At 47.7% G+C, this 14196-nt stretch overlaps 1 protein-coding gene across 1 annotated transcript in view; it reads left to right on the plus strand.

Moving 5' to 3' along the window:
- Positions 1–14196, plus strand: part of LOC121550007 (rab effector MyRIP) — a 66511-nt gene that overhangs the window by 36218 nt on the left and 16097 nt on the right. The window contains exons 3-6 of the mRNA XM_045210548.1: positions 8748–8828; positions 9520–9617; positions 10081–10161; positions 10269–10436. Of these exons, the coding sequence (XP_045066483.1) occupies positions 8748–8828; positions 9520–9617; positions 10081–10161; positions 10269–10436 (428 nt within the window). The remainder of the gene's footprint in view (positions 1–8747; positions 8829–9519; positions 9618–10080; positions 10162–10268; positions 10437–14196) is intronic.

A 14196-nucleotide genomic window follows, 5' to 3' on the forward strand; every position in this document is an offset into this window, starting at 1 on the left:
AAACATCAACAGCGGTGGGATGGGGCTTTTAAAAGTGATATTCTTCGATAATTAATAGCTCTCTATATCATCAATTTAAAAGTAAAAAAAATCCCAGATTGCCCCTTTAAAGGGATGTGTTGATTGAACAGAAGGGTACACCCCCCTGACTTCCAATGCTGATGTGGAACAGGCTGGTATTGTCAAAAGTGTCCAACATGGCCATAAGGTCTACTTATAGCAGTTATAGGGCCACTGTATTTCCTTAGCCAGCCTACTGAAACAGCTGCTAGTCATAGCAGTTATATCACTATTTGAAGCATTAGGAGTGTCAAAGCTCCAGTACTGGTGACTGTTTGTCTACCTGACTGGTGGCTGTTGGTCCAATCAGCTCCACTGTCTGCCAATCTGCTTTCCAGCTGTCCCCCTCTGATCCCATCCCCTCCCCTCCCCTTCCACCTCTCCCCCTCTCCTCTACTCTCCCCGTCTCCTCTACTGTCCTCCTCTCCACTCACTGCCACTCTTACATCACACAGGCAGAAAATAGGATTAGCTGCTAGCTGCCGCTGGGCTCCCATTTCAGATGAGCTGAACAGATTATACTGCCTGAGAGTCTGCATCCCACCGTACTGACGCGTGCGTGCTGACACGTGTGTGCGTGCGTGTTTGTGCAGCCATGTGTGTTGTCCCTGAGAATGTCCTCCTCACCATTCTGAGTGCGCTCCCCTCCCCCTCCTCCACCTCCTCCTCCTCTTCCTCGTATATTAGATTGAAAGGGTAGAGATTGTAAAGATGTACCCATAATGGGTCAAGGCCATGGCGCTGTAGAAATACTGGATGATGACATTTTGTATTCATCTGAGCCCACATTGTGTGAAGCCACATTGTGAAGGCACATGTTATTGACATAACGAACTATACCTCGAATCATCAGAAAAAAAAAATATTTGAGTTGAGGAGCCTTTGACAAAGGAAAAGTCAAACGCTTCGAAAAAGAGCAGATAGGATTTGAAAGTAATAGATCACTTTCCGTCCAATTGAAAATCACAGGTGAATGAAGGTTAGGTTTTAACTCCATTGCCATTTTAAAGGGATAGTTCACCCAAATTACAAAATGACATATTGGTGTCCGTACCCTGTAAGCAGAACAAGACTTCGATTACTGGTTTTTGGATAAAAATGCGAAAAAGTGAGCATTTGGAAACAGTGGCCAGGTAAACTAAACCTAAGCATCGATTGCCGTCTTACCTTATCCATAAACTGCTTACAGGAAACGAAACCAATATGTTGTTTTGTAATTTTGGTGAACTATCACTTTAACTGCATCACTTCCCCTTGAGAATGATGTGTGACCTTCACTCCAACATGTCTGGAACTTAAATGTGAGGTATTTGTACCTTTCAAGTCTGTCGTATGCAGTGAAGGTGAGATCTGTACCTGTGTGACCTACAAGCAGACTACTGCTGGACTTCTTTGATGGATGTGGCCTCAATGACCTGTGTGTGTTTGTGTGTGTGTGCATGCGTGCGTGCACATGTGTGTGTGTGTGCGCGCTTCTGTTTCTGCTTGCCTGTGTGAGTGTGTGCGTCCGTTCGTGCATACGTGTGTGCTTGTTTTAAACATCGATAAAGGATTGGAGGAGTAGCCACACAATGGGCCATGTATAACCCAAAGCATTGGAGAGGAGGTGAAGGGAGTCACATGCAATATGTCAGGGACTCCCTCCAACCACATACCCTACTATTCTACACACTCAACCCTAGACCTGTCACCCTAGACTTACACACTCATCTTAGACCTGCCCATCTATGGAGAATAGGCTATATTTGAAAATATCTATGTTTACCAATTCTCACCAAGGTATATTTTTTCATTATTTATCAAAAGATGTGAAAACGTTTGAGCCGTGTTTGTACATACTATGTGACAGCTACGGAATTGCTTTCTCGGAAATTGAACACATTTGACTCAAGCAATACGTTCACTAAGCAATCAACACACTGTCAAAGAGAGCACATCATGTTATCCTGCTCGAGTCCCAAATGGCTATTCCGTATGGGGCTTTGTTCTATAGTGCACTACAGTATATAGGAAATATGGTGACATTTGGGATGCATCCCAGCTCTGACTTTGGCTGTGTATCTTTTCGCATCCGATCTTCTTCAAAGCTTATCTGATTAGTCAAAAGACCAATTAGTGAAAAAATGATCAGAATTGGACTGCCTGTCTAAACACAGCCTAAGAAACAGCCAGCTCTTGTCACCTCTAAAAATCCCACTTTCTGATTTAGAGAATGAGAGAAAACGTGTGTCCTAGAGGTCTTTGCTCTCTAGCCTCAGTGTGGCCTGAGAATTGTCAAACAGAGCCAGCACCACACATTGAAAATAACAAACTCTACTTAATGCTATCTAGCTTTAATTCACCCACACTCGCAAACTACTATAAGGTTCCAACAACAGCAAGATAACAGTGCCGCATGCATGATAGCGTTTTACAGCACAAGCAAGATAGCATTCCTGGGGTAGTGGCGCACAGTAAATGTTTATGTAGAACAACGTGATAATATTCACAGAACCACAAGATAACGTTCCCCAATCATTACAACTCAAATCACATTTTATTTGTCACATGCGCCGAATACAACTGGTGCGGCAACTGGTGTGGCTGGAGTCTATGGTTTGGGTGGCTGGAGTCTTTGGCAATTTTTCGGGCCTTCCTCTGACACAGCCTAATATAGCGGTCCTGGATGGCAGGGAGATCGGCCCCAGTGATGTACTGGGCTGTCCGAACCACCTTCTGTAGGGCTTTGCAGTCAAGGGCGGTGCATTTTCCATAACAAGTGGTGATGCAGCCAGTTAATATGCTCTCAATGGTGCAGCTGTATAACTTTTTTGAAGATCCGAGGGCCCATGCCAAATCTTTTCAGCCTCCTGAGGGAGAAGAGGCGCTGCCGTGCCCTCTTCACGACTGTGCGGGTGTGTGTGGACCATGTTAATTCCTTAGTGATGTGGACGCCAAGGAACTTAAAGCTCTCGACCCGCTCCACTACCGCCCCATCATTGATGTGGATGGGGTTTTTCTCTCGGACCTCCTCCCTGTAAGCTGACTCATCGCCATCGGTGATCAGGCCTACCACCGTCGTGGCAAACTTGATGATGGCGTTGGAGTCGTGCGTGGCCACGCAGTCGTGGGTGAACAGGGAGTACAGGAGGGGACTAAGCACACAATCCTAAGGGGACCCCGTCTTGAGGGTCAGCGTGGCAGAGGTGTTGTTGCCTACCCTTACCACCTGGGGCTGGCCCCTCAGGAAGTCCAGGATCCAGTTGCAGAGTGAGGGGTTCAGTCCCAGGGTCCCCAGCTTGGTGATGAGCTTGGAGGGGACTATGGTGTTGATCGCTGAGCTGTAGTCTATGAACATCATTTTCACATTGTTGTTTCCCCTCTTGTCCAGGTGGGAGAGGGCAGTGTGAAGTGCAATTGCGATTGCGTCATCGGTGGATCTGTTGGGGCGGTATGCGAATTGGAGTGGGTCTAGGGTGTCTGGGATGGTGTTGATGTGTGTCATGACCAGGCTTTCAAAGCACTTCATAATTACAGATAGTAATTTAGGCAGGTTACCTTGAAGCTCTTGGGAACAGGGACAGTGGTGGTCAGCTTCAAACGTGTTGGGATTACAGACTGGGACAAGGAGAGATTGAAAATGTCTGTGATACGCTTGCCAGCTGATCTCTGCATGCTTTGAGAATGTGCCCTGGTATTCCGTCGGCGGCCTTGTGATTGTTAACCTGTTTAAAAGTTTGGCTCACATCGGCCACGGAGAGCGAGATCACACAGTCATCCGGAAAAACAGGGGCGTTCATGCAAGGCACAGTGTTATATTCCTCGAAGCGAGCATTTAGCTCATTTGGGATTTCTGCATTGCTGGGAAACTCACGGCTGGGTTTCCCTTTGTAATCCGTTATTGCCTGCAAGTCCTGCCACTGGTACTTCCTGTTTGAGCTTTAGTCTGTAGACAGGAAGCAGGAGAATGGAGTCATGGTCAGATTTTCTGAAGGGAGGACGAGGGAGGGCCTTGTATGCGTTTCTGGTGGTAGAATAAATGTGCTCTAGAATTTTTGCGCCCCTAGTGGCGCAGGAGACGTGTTGGTAGAAGTGAGGTAGGAGGGTTTTAATTCTCCCCTCGTTAATGTCTCCGCCCACCAGAAACACTGCCTCTGGGTGAGCGGTTTCTTGTTTGTTTATGGCCCCATACAGTTCCTTGAGTCCCAGAGTGGTGTTGGCTTATGGAGGGATGTAGACAGCCGTGATAATTAACGGATGAGAACTCTCTTGGTAGATAAAAGGGTCTGCAGCTTACCATGAGGTGTTCTATATCAGTTGGGCAAAAGCTCGAGATTTCCTTCACACCTGAAGCAGCACACCAGTTGTTATTTATGAAAAAACACATTCCACCTCCATTCGACTTCCCCGAAGCCGCCATCCGATCCTGTCGCTGCATGGAGAATCCACTGAGTACTAAGTGTATAGTGTCATCATCCAGCGACGTTTCAGTAAGACACAGTATTGTAGCTTTTCAAGTCTCTCTGATAGGAGACTCGAACGAAGCTCATCCATCTTATTCTCGAGTGACTGGACCTTTGCCAATAGAACGGAGGGGAGCGCCATTCGGTGTTCTCTCCACCTCAATTTCACCAGGACTCCACCTCGTCTCCCGCGTCTATACCTGCAGTGTTTTGGCCCTTGGATCAAAGGAATAGGGTATGAACAGTGGAACAGCTGAGTCGGAGTTGAAGTCGTATTTAAAGTCGAAATCGAGGTTAGTAACTGTCGATCTGATGTTCAGAAGTGCTTGGCGGTCATATGTGATAATAGTATGAACTTTCTGTACAAAAAAAGTAAAGATAAACACGATTAAAGTAACTAAATAGCAAAGTTGGGTTGGAAATCGTAAGATGTCACCCTTCTCCGTCAGCGCCATCTTAGGGACTCCAACATCCAGGACTGATTCCCACACTGATGGAACATGATCGTTTCGATAAGGTACGGTGAAATGATCTAGAAACAATGTTGACTCAACTAATTGTGGTCCGGTGGGATGTGAGGTCAAACAAACAGAATGGCCGCATTCCATGCTGACTACATTGCGGATGCCTGCCAGATCTCACTACACCTGGATAGGCATTTAACATATGAGCTAACCCGACAATATGACGTAGCAATCTGATGCCCGACTGCGCAGTCAACAGCGTGGCACACAACCATTACTGTATGTATAGCCCTAGCCAACCCATTGAGTCAGTGACTGGTGACCTTTGTTGTCTCTTTCCTGCTTCCTGCTTCCAGCTGGAACATTAGTGACTCACACACAGCCCTGTCCTGAAATCCGTGTGTGTCTGTCTGTCTGTGGCGAACCACGCAATGCCAAACGCTGTCACATCGGTGACATGCGGAGCCAGGAGTGTATCGCGATATGTCTGTTTATGGCAACTCTCAGGACTCAAGTAGTTGTCTGTGTGTTTTTGTGAATGGATTGTGTGTGCATGTTTGAATGGATTGTCTCTGCATGTTTGTGTGTGTGTGGCCCATGCGTCTTTGTCTCTGTGTGTCTGTACGTTGTGCATATGTACGTGCGTGTTTGTGTGTATTTGTCTGTGTGTGTGTGTGTGTGTTTGTTTACGGGATGGCATAGAGTACGGTCCCACAGAAGCCGGAGGTGATGTCATGATGTGACCTTAAGTGGCCCTGACTCTGTGATGTCAAAGACATATTGATCTGTCACTAACTATCCGTCAGATGTTTTAAGTGGTTTAAAGACACACACAAACCAACGCACACGCACACACTCTCTCTTTTTCTCTCTCTCTCTCTCTCTCTCTCTCTCTCTCTCTCTCTCTCTCTCTCTCTCTCTCTCTCTCTCTCTCTCTCTCTCTCTCTCTCTCTCTCTCTCTCTCTCTCTCTCTCTCTCTCTCTCTCTCTCTCACACACACACCTACACACACACCTGCACACACACACACAGTGCCACCCACACAACTTATTGCAGAGGCGTTGTCAGTGTCAGAAGAGATTTAATAGGTGGAGAACAGAACAGAAGTCCACCATGCCCCTCTCATCTCAACCCCTAATGGCTGCTGCTGTACTGTATCATGATCTGCAGTGCCCCTGGTGGCCAGTATATTTCACTACAACATGCAGCAGATGGAGCAATCAGGTGTACTCCCAGTCTGTGAATTTCTCATTCAGAAACTCTCTCTCTTCGTCTGTCTTTCTCTCTCATTCTCTTACTGTTGGTGTGTGAGCTGTGGTAGTGTAAATAAAGGTCCAGTCGTTGTGTGGGTACGGTGGCAGATGCTCTAATAACATTGAAAGCTAGCTGTCTGGACTGCCCTTCCTCCTACTGCTTGAGAAACTTCACCTTTAAGCGGAGCTTTACTGACAGGAGTGTCTCACACACACACAGAGACACACACACAGCCCGGTGCTGCCGTCGGCAGGGTAGTCATGGTGATATCGAGTGATTCCTCTCCCGAGCCGTGAGTGGGGAAAAGGTGAGACCGTGGTCAATGAGAAGAAATTAAACAGGAACAGTGAGGAACACAGAGGATATAGTTATCTCTATAATAAACTGACTTGAGATGACATAAGCTTCCTGGTTTGAGGAGGACACGCCCAGTGGAGGTGTGGGGGGGGAGCGTCGAAATGATTCAGGAGAGGGTCATGACAATGCATGTAGAGAGAATGAGACATGGAAATAGAGAGAGGAAAAAGAGAGGGAAGGTGAGGGAAAGTGAGCATGGAGACAAAGTGAGAAAACAAAAGAAAGAAACAGAAAAGCGTTACTGTGTCAGTAAACAAAATACCACACGGCCTCCATCTTGTGATCATGTTCGTTTACAGGGCATTGTTGTTGCTTCATTTCCCTTTTTAGGACTCGGTTATCGTCGGCAGTGCCAGTGTCTCTCACCGTCCTACTGCATACATGATTTCAGGCTTTATTTGTGCTGGGTAATATACTGTATGTTGTTGTTGGCTCTCTCTCTCCTTTAAGTCAAAATGGGCAGGCACACACACACACACACACACACCCTGCATCTAAAACAGAGCACAGGAGAGAGAGAGGCCTTGGAGTGGCATTTAATGAAGCTGACCTGAAGCATTCGAGACGTGGTCTGGAAGCTGACTTAAACCATACGCTGTGGTGGAGTTGTGGGGCCACGATTCTCACTTATTATCAGAGGGGGAAAAACAAGCCATCAAATGGAAAAACAAACTCCAGAGATGGTGGGATGGTAGAAAGATGACAGAAAAGGGAGGAGGAACAGGAGAGGAAGAGGAAGGTAGGGAGGACACAGGACAGTGATTTGAATGAAGATGACATTGGTGGGAGTTCTTGTCAGATCAAAGAAGAACTGAAAGACTGACCACTCCCTCTAAGCCGGGATGGGACCAAAACTGTTAAAACACAAGACAACCTGTCCTATGCCTGACCAAGCAGAGTCCCACTACAGACAGACAGGCCAACACAAGCAAGTCTGTCTGCTCGCCTAGCCCCAAATGTCACTGCAGTTTCAGCCTCACAGCATACAGACACTCAGAGGATTCCTAGTGGCCTGCCGCGATTCCCACTGCTAGGTTCGAATGCTTCGTGTCACCGCTAAAGCCGTCACAGCTCCAGCATCTACACACACACACACACACACACACACACACACACACACACACACACACACACACACACACACACACACACACACACAGTTCAGACCAGTACTTCAGGGGCACAGGCTGTGGCAGGGAGATAATTTCAGCTGTAACACCGATGTTAGTCCCAGAGCTGTGGATCTTAGCTGCTAATTGAAGGAAGTCGATTGTTCCCTTGAGAGGAACTAAAGAGTCGATGAAAGACCTCCTGGAGAAAACAGATGGCCCTATGGGTTACATATCTGCCAACAAATGGCCCTCTGCAATGGGGTGTGGTTAATGAAGAGACAACGCTACACAGGCAAACACACCCACAGTTCATAAACACACACATACACACGGCTGAAAGAAAATGGGTTCAGGGATGTGTTCAAATGAATTGGAGCAGTGCCATAGGTGCCACATTGCTCTCCTCTGCTGATGAGGCTGAGGTGAGGTTTTCTCAGTGTGAACCAAGGTTCCTCCCAGCACAACCGTAGCTGACCTCTGACCTTTAAACTCTCCTCTGTGTCTCTATGTGTCTGTCTCCCCCGGAGAAAGCAGTGAGTTGCTGTTCTCTCTCTCTCTCTCTTTTCTTCTTTTCTCTGTGTCTCTGTCTATCTCTCTCACTCTGTCTCTGTCTATCTCTCTCACTCTGTGTCTGTCTATCTCTCTCACTCTGTGTCTCTGTCTATCTCTCTCACTCTGTGTCTCTGTCTATCTCTCTCACTCTGTGTCTCTGTCTATCTCTCTCACTCTGTGTCTCTGTCTATCTCTCTCACTCTGTGTCTCTGTCTATCTCTCTCACTCTGTGTCTGTCTATCTCTCTCACTCTGTGTCTCTGTCTACCTCTCTCACTCTGTGTCTCTGTCTACCTCTCTCACTCTGTGTCTCTGTCTACCTCTCTCACTCTGTGTCTCTGTCTCTCTCTCACTCTGTGTCTCTGTCTATCTCTCTCACTCTGTGTCTCTGTCTATCTCTCTCACTCTGTGTCTCTGTCTATCTCTCTCACTCTGTGTCTCTGTCTATCTCTCTCACTCTGTGTCTCTGTCTATCTCTCTCACTCTGTGTCTCTGTCTCCCCTGTAGAAAGCAGTGTTCACGACGGAAGCAATGACAACGATGGCAGCGTCTGTGGCAGTGACTCCACCTTCTACAGGCAGAGTGAAGGTACACAACCTCATGTAGAACCCAACCAATGAATAATGGTCATACTAGCTATATCTGTTTCATCAGACTAACTTATTGCGTATAGCCACAGCATGACACAGCATTATAGCAGTACACACATACACACTGCTGCGTGGTCCTCTTGTTCCAGAGGTCTGTGATCCTCCCAGTCGGCCTCTTGTGTTTGGGAATCACAGTAATCACAGTAGCACTCCACCACAGCCCTGACCTGAGTCATCACAGCAGCACTCCACCACAGCCCTGGCCTGAGTCATCACAGCAGCACTCCACCACAGCCCTGACCTGAGTCATCACAGCAGCACTCCACCACAGCCCTGACCTGAGTCATCACAGCAGCACTCCACCACAGCCCTGACATGAGTCATCACAGCAGCACTCCACCACAGCCCTGACCTGAGTCATCACAGCAAATAGACAAGACCACTGTGTATTTATCTGCCCATCTAAAACAGACCCCCAAACACACACGCTCTCACATATATACACACGCATGTACGCACACACACACACACACACAGTCAGACAGCACTAATTGCATTTGCTCTGCAATGGTAATGTTTTGTCTAGTATACTGTATCTCTAATTAAATCTGCCATTTATGTAATGACAGCTCCTGAGAGGGCTGTAAGTAAACGTGTGTGTGTGTGTGTATATGTGTGTGTGTTTGCAGGACACAGCATGGCAGAGACCCTCACTGTTGCCCTGCGCGTTGCTGAGGAGGCCATAGAGGAAGCCATCGCCAAGGCAGAGGAGTTTAGTGACAGCTTGGTGAGACAACACTCCTTCCTTCTCTCTTTATCTCGATCTCTCTCTCTCTTTCTCCTCTCTCTCCCTCTCTCCCTGTCTGTCTGTCTGTCTGTCTCTGTCTGTCTCTGTCTCTGTCTCTGTCTCTGTCTCTGTCTCTGTCTCTGTCTCTGTCTCTGTCTCTGTCTCTGTCTCTGTCTCTGTCTCTGTCTCTCTCTCTCTCTGTCTCTGTCTCTGTCTCTGTCTGTCTCTCTCTGTCTCTGTCTCTGTCTCTGTCTCTGTCTCTCTCTCTCTCTCTCTCTCTCTCTCTCTCTCTCTCTCTCTCTCTCTCTCTCTCTCTCTCTCTCTCTCTCTCTCTCTCTCTCTCTCTCTCTTTTGGTTTGGAGCTATTGGGATGAGGGTTTGGTTTAGGGATGAGGTTTTGGTGCTTGTAGAAAAGCTTGTTTTACAGTAGTTCTGAGCAGGCTTTGATGTATCTGTGTTGCAGGAGAAGCAGAATGAGGCTCGCTACCTACGGGACCACAAAGAAGAGCTTATAGAGGAACTCGCCACAACCATCGTACAAAAAGTATGTTTTATGTTTGGAGTTTGGTGTGACGTTTTTGGTGACATCACATTAACATTGCCCTCTCTCGCTCTTTCTCTTTCTCTCCCCCCTCTCCTTCTCTGTCCCAGATCATCCAGAGGAGGAAGCATTCCGAGATGCAGACGGAGTATGACTTTGTGTGGCCACAGAGCCAGGGCCAGCCCCAGGGCAGTGAGCTGTCCTCCCCCAGCCTGCCCCCTCACAGCACCCTGGCCCAGGCCAACCGGACCCACCTCAAGAGCTCCTACTCCCTCTGGGTCAGTCTGGGTGGAAGCCCTCACTACACTAGGCTATGCTGCGCTATGCTACGCTACATTCCGTAACGCTACACTACACTAGGCTATGCTACGTTACATTCCGTAACGCTACACTACACTACACTACGCTACCGTGCACCACACTACACTACATTACACACTTTTCTACGTTACATTACACTTCACAACGTTACGTTACACTACACTACGCTACCCAGCACTACATTACACTACATTTACATTTTACATTTTAGTCATTTAGCAGACGCTCTTATCCAGAGCGACTTACAGTTAGTGTATACATATTTTATTTTATTTTTTATACTGGCCCCCCGTGGGAATCGAACCCACAACCCTGGCATTGCAAATGCCATACTCTATCAACTGAGCTACATCCCTGCCGGCCATTCCCTCCCCTACCCTGGGCCAATTGTGCGCCGCCCATGAGTCTCCCGGTCGCGGCCGGCTGCGACAGAGCCTGGATTCGAACCAGGATCTCTAGTGGCACAGTTAGCACTGCGATGCAGTGCCTTAGACCACTGCGCCACTGCACCACTGCACTACACTACAATACAGTACACTAAGCTATGTTACACTGTACTACACTGAACCGCACTACACTACACTACTGTATTCTACAGTACACTATACTACGCTGCACTACATAAGCTACACTACCCTACACTACACAACGCAACCCTACACTACACTACCCTACACTACACAACGCTACCCTACACTACACTACACTACCCTACACTACACTACCCTACACTACACTATGGAACGCTACCCTGCACTACACTACACCACACTACACTGCGGTACGTTACACTACACTACCGAACGCTACCCTGCACTACACTACCCTACACTACCCTACACTACACTACACTACACTACGGAACGCTACCCTGCACTACCCTGCACTACACTACACTATGGAACACTACCCTACACTACACTACCCTACACTAAACTACACTACGGAACGCTACCCTGCACTACACTACACTACACTACACTACCCTACACAACGCAACCCTACACTACACTACCCTACCCTACACTACACTACACTATGGAACGCTACCCTGCACTACACTACACTACACTACACTACACTACACTGCGGTACGTTACACTACACTACCGAACGCTACCCTGCACTACACTACCCTACACTACGGAATGCTACCCTACCCTACACTACACTACGGAATGCTACCCTACCCTACACTACACTACGGAACGCTGCACTACACTACACTATGGAACGCTACCCTGCACTACACTACACTATGGAACGCTACCCTGCACTACACTACCCTACGCTAAACTACACTACCGAACGCTAACCTGCACTACACTACCCTACACTACCCTACACTACACTACACTACGGAACGCTGCACTACACTACACTATGGAACGCTACCCTGCACTACACTACGTTACACTACCCTACACTACACTGCACCACAATGCACTACCCTACACTACACTGCGCTACATTACACTACACTACCAAACGCTACCCTGGACTACACTACACTACACTACACTATGGAACGCTACCCTGCACTACACTACGTTACACTACTCTATGTTACACTACACTACCGAACGCTACCCTGCACTACACTACCCTACACTGCACTACACTACCCTACACTACACTACGGAACACTACCCTACACTACACTATGGAACGCTACCCTACACTACACTACACTACGGAACGCTACCCTACACTACACTACACTACACTACACTATGGAACGCTACCCTACACTACACTACACTACACTATGGAACGCTACCCTACACTACCCTACACTACCCTACCCTACACTACACTACACTACACTACACTACACTATGGAACGCTACCCTACCCTACACTACACTACCCTACACTACACTACACTACACTATGGAACGCTACCCTGCACTACACTACCCTACACTACCCTACACTACACTACACTACCCTACACTACACTACACTATGGAACGCTACCCTACACTACACTACACTACACTATGGAACACTACCCTACACTACACTACACTACCCTACACTACACTACACTACACTACACTATGGAACGCTACCCTGCACTACACTACCCTACACTACACTACACTACACTACACTACGGAACGCTACCCTGCACTACCCTACACTACCCTACACTACACTACACTACACTACGGAACGCTACCCTGCACTACACTACACTACACTACACTATGGAACGCTACCCTGCACTACACTACACTACACTACACTACACTACACTACACTACACCATGGAACGCTACCCTACACTACGTTACACTACCCTACACTACACTGCACCGCAATGCACTACCCTACACTACACTGCGCTACATTACACTACACTACACTATGGAACGCTACCCTGCACTACACTACGTTACACTACACTATGTTACACTACACTACCAAATGCTACCCTGCACTACACTATCCTACCCTACCCTACACTACCCTACACTACACTACACTACACTATGGAACGCTACCCTGCACTACACTACGTTACACTACACTATGTTACACTACACTACCGAATGCTACCCTGCACTACACTACCCTACACTACCCTACACTACACTACACTACCCTACACTACACTATGGAACGCTACCCTGCACTAGACTACCCTGCACTAGACTACCCTGCACTACACTACCCTACACTACACTACGTTACACTACCCTACACTACACTACACTGCACCGCAATGCACTACCCTACACTACACTGCGCTACATTACACTACACTACCAAACGCTACCCTGAACTACACTACCCTACCCTACACTGCACTACACTACACTACACTATGGAACGCTACCTCGCACTACACTACCCTACACTACACTACACTATGGAACGCTACCCTGCACTACACTACACTACACCATGGAACGCTACCCTACACTACACTACACTACACTATGGAACGCTACCCTACACTACCCTACACTACACTACCCTACCCTACCCTACACTACACTACACTACACTATGGAACGCTACCCTACCCTACACTACACTACACTACCCTACACTACACTACACTACACTACGGAACGCTACCCTGCACTACCCTACACTACCCTACACTACACTACACTACACTACGCTACCCTGCACTACACTACACTACACTACACTACACTATGGAACGCTACCCTGCACTACACTACACTACACTACACTACACTACACTACACTACACTACACTACACTACACCATGGAACGCTACCCTACACTATGTTACACTACCCTACACTACACTGCACCACAATGCACTACCCTACACTACACTGCGCTACATTACACTACACTACCAAACGCTACCCTGAACTACACTACACTACACTACACTATGGAACGCTACCCTGCACTACACTACGTTACACTACACTATGTTACACTACACTACCGAATGCTACCCTGCACTACACTATCCTACCCTACACTACCCTACACTACACTACACTACACTACGGAACGCTACCCTGCACTAGACTACCCTGCACTACACTACCCTGCACTACACTACCCTACACTACACTACGTTACACTACCCTACACTACACTGCACCGCAATGCACTACCCTACACTACACTGCGCTACATTACACTACACTACCAAACGCTACCCTGAACTACACTACCCTACCCTACACTGCACTACACTACACTACACTATGGAACGC

The sequence above is a fragment of the Coregonus clupeaformis genome, chromosome 34 (genome assembly GCF_020615455.1).
Source record: "Coregonus clupeaformis isolate EN_2021a chromosome 34, ASM2061545v1, whole genome shotgun sequence".
NCBI classification, from domain to species: Eukaryota; Metazoa; Chordata; class Actinopteri; order Salmoniformes; family Salmonidae; genus Coregonus; species Coregonus clupeaformis.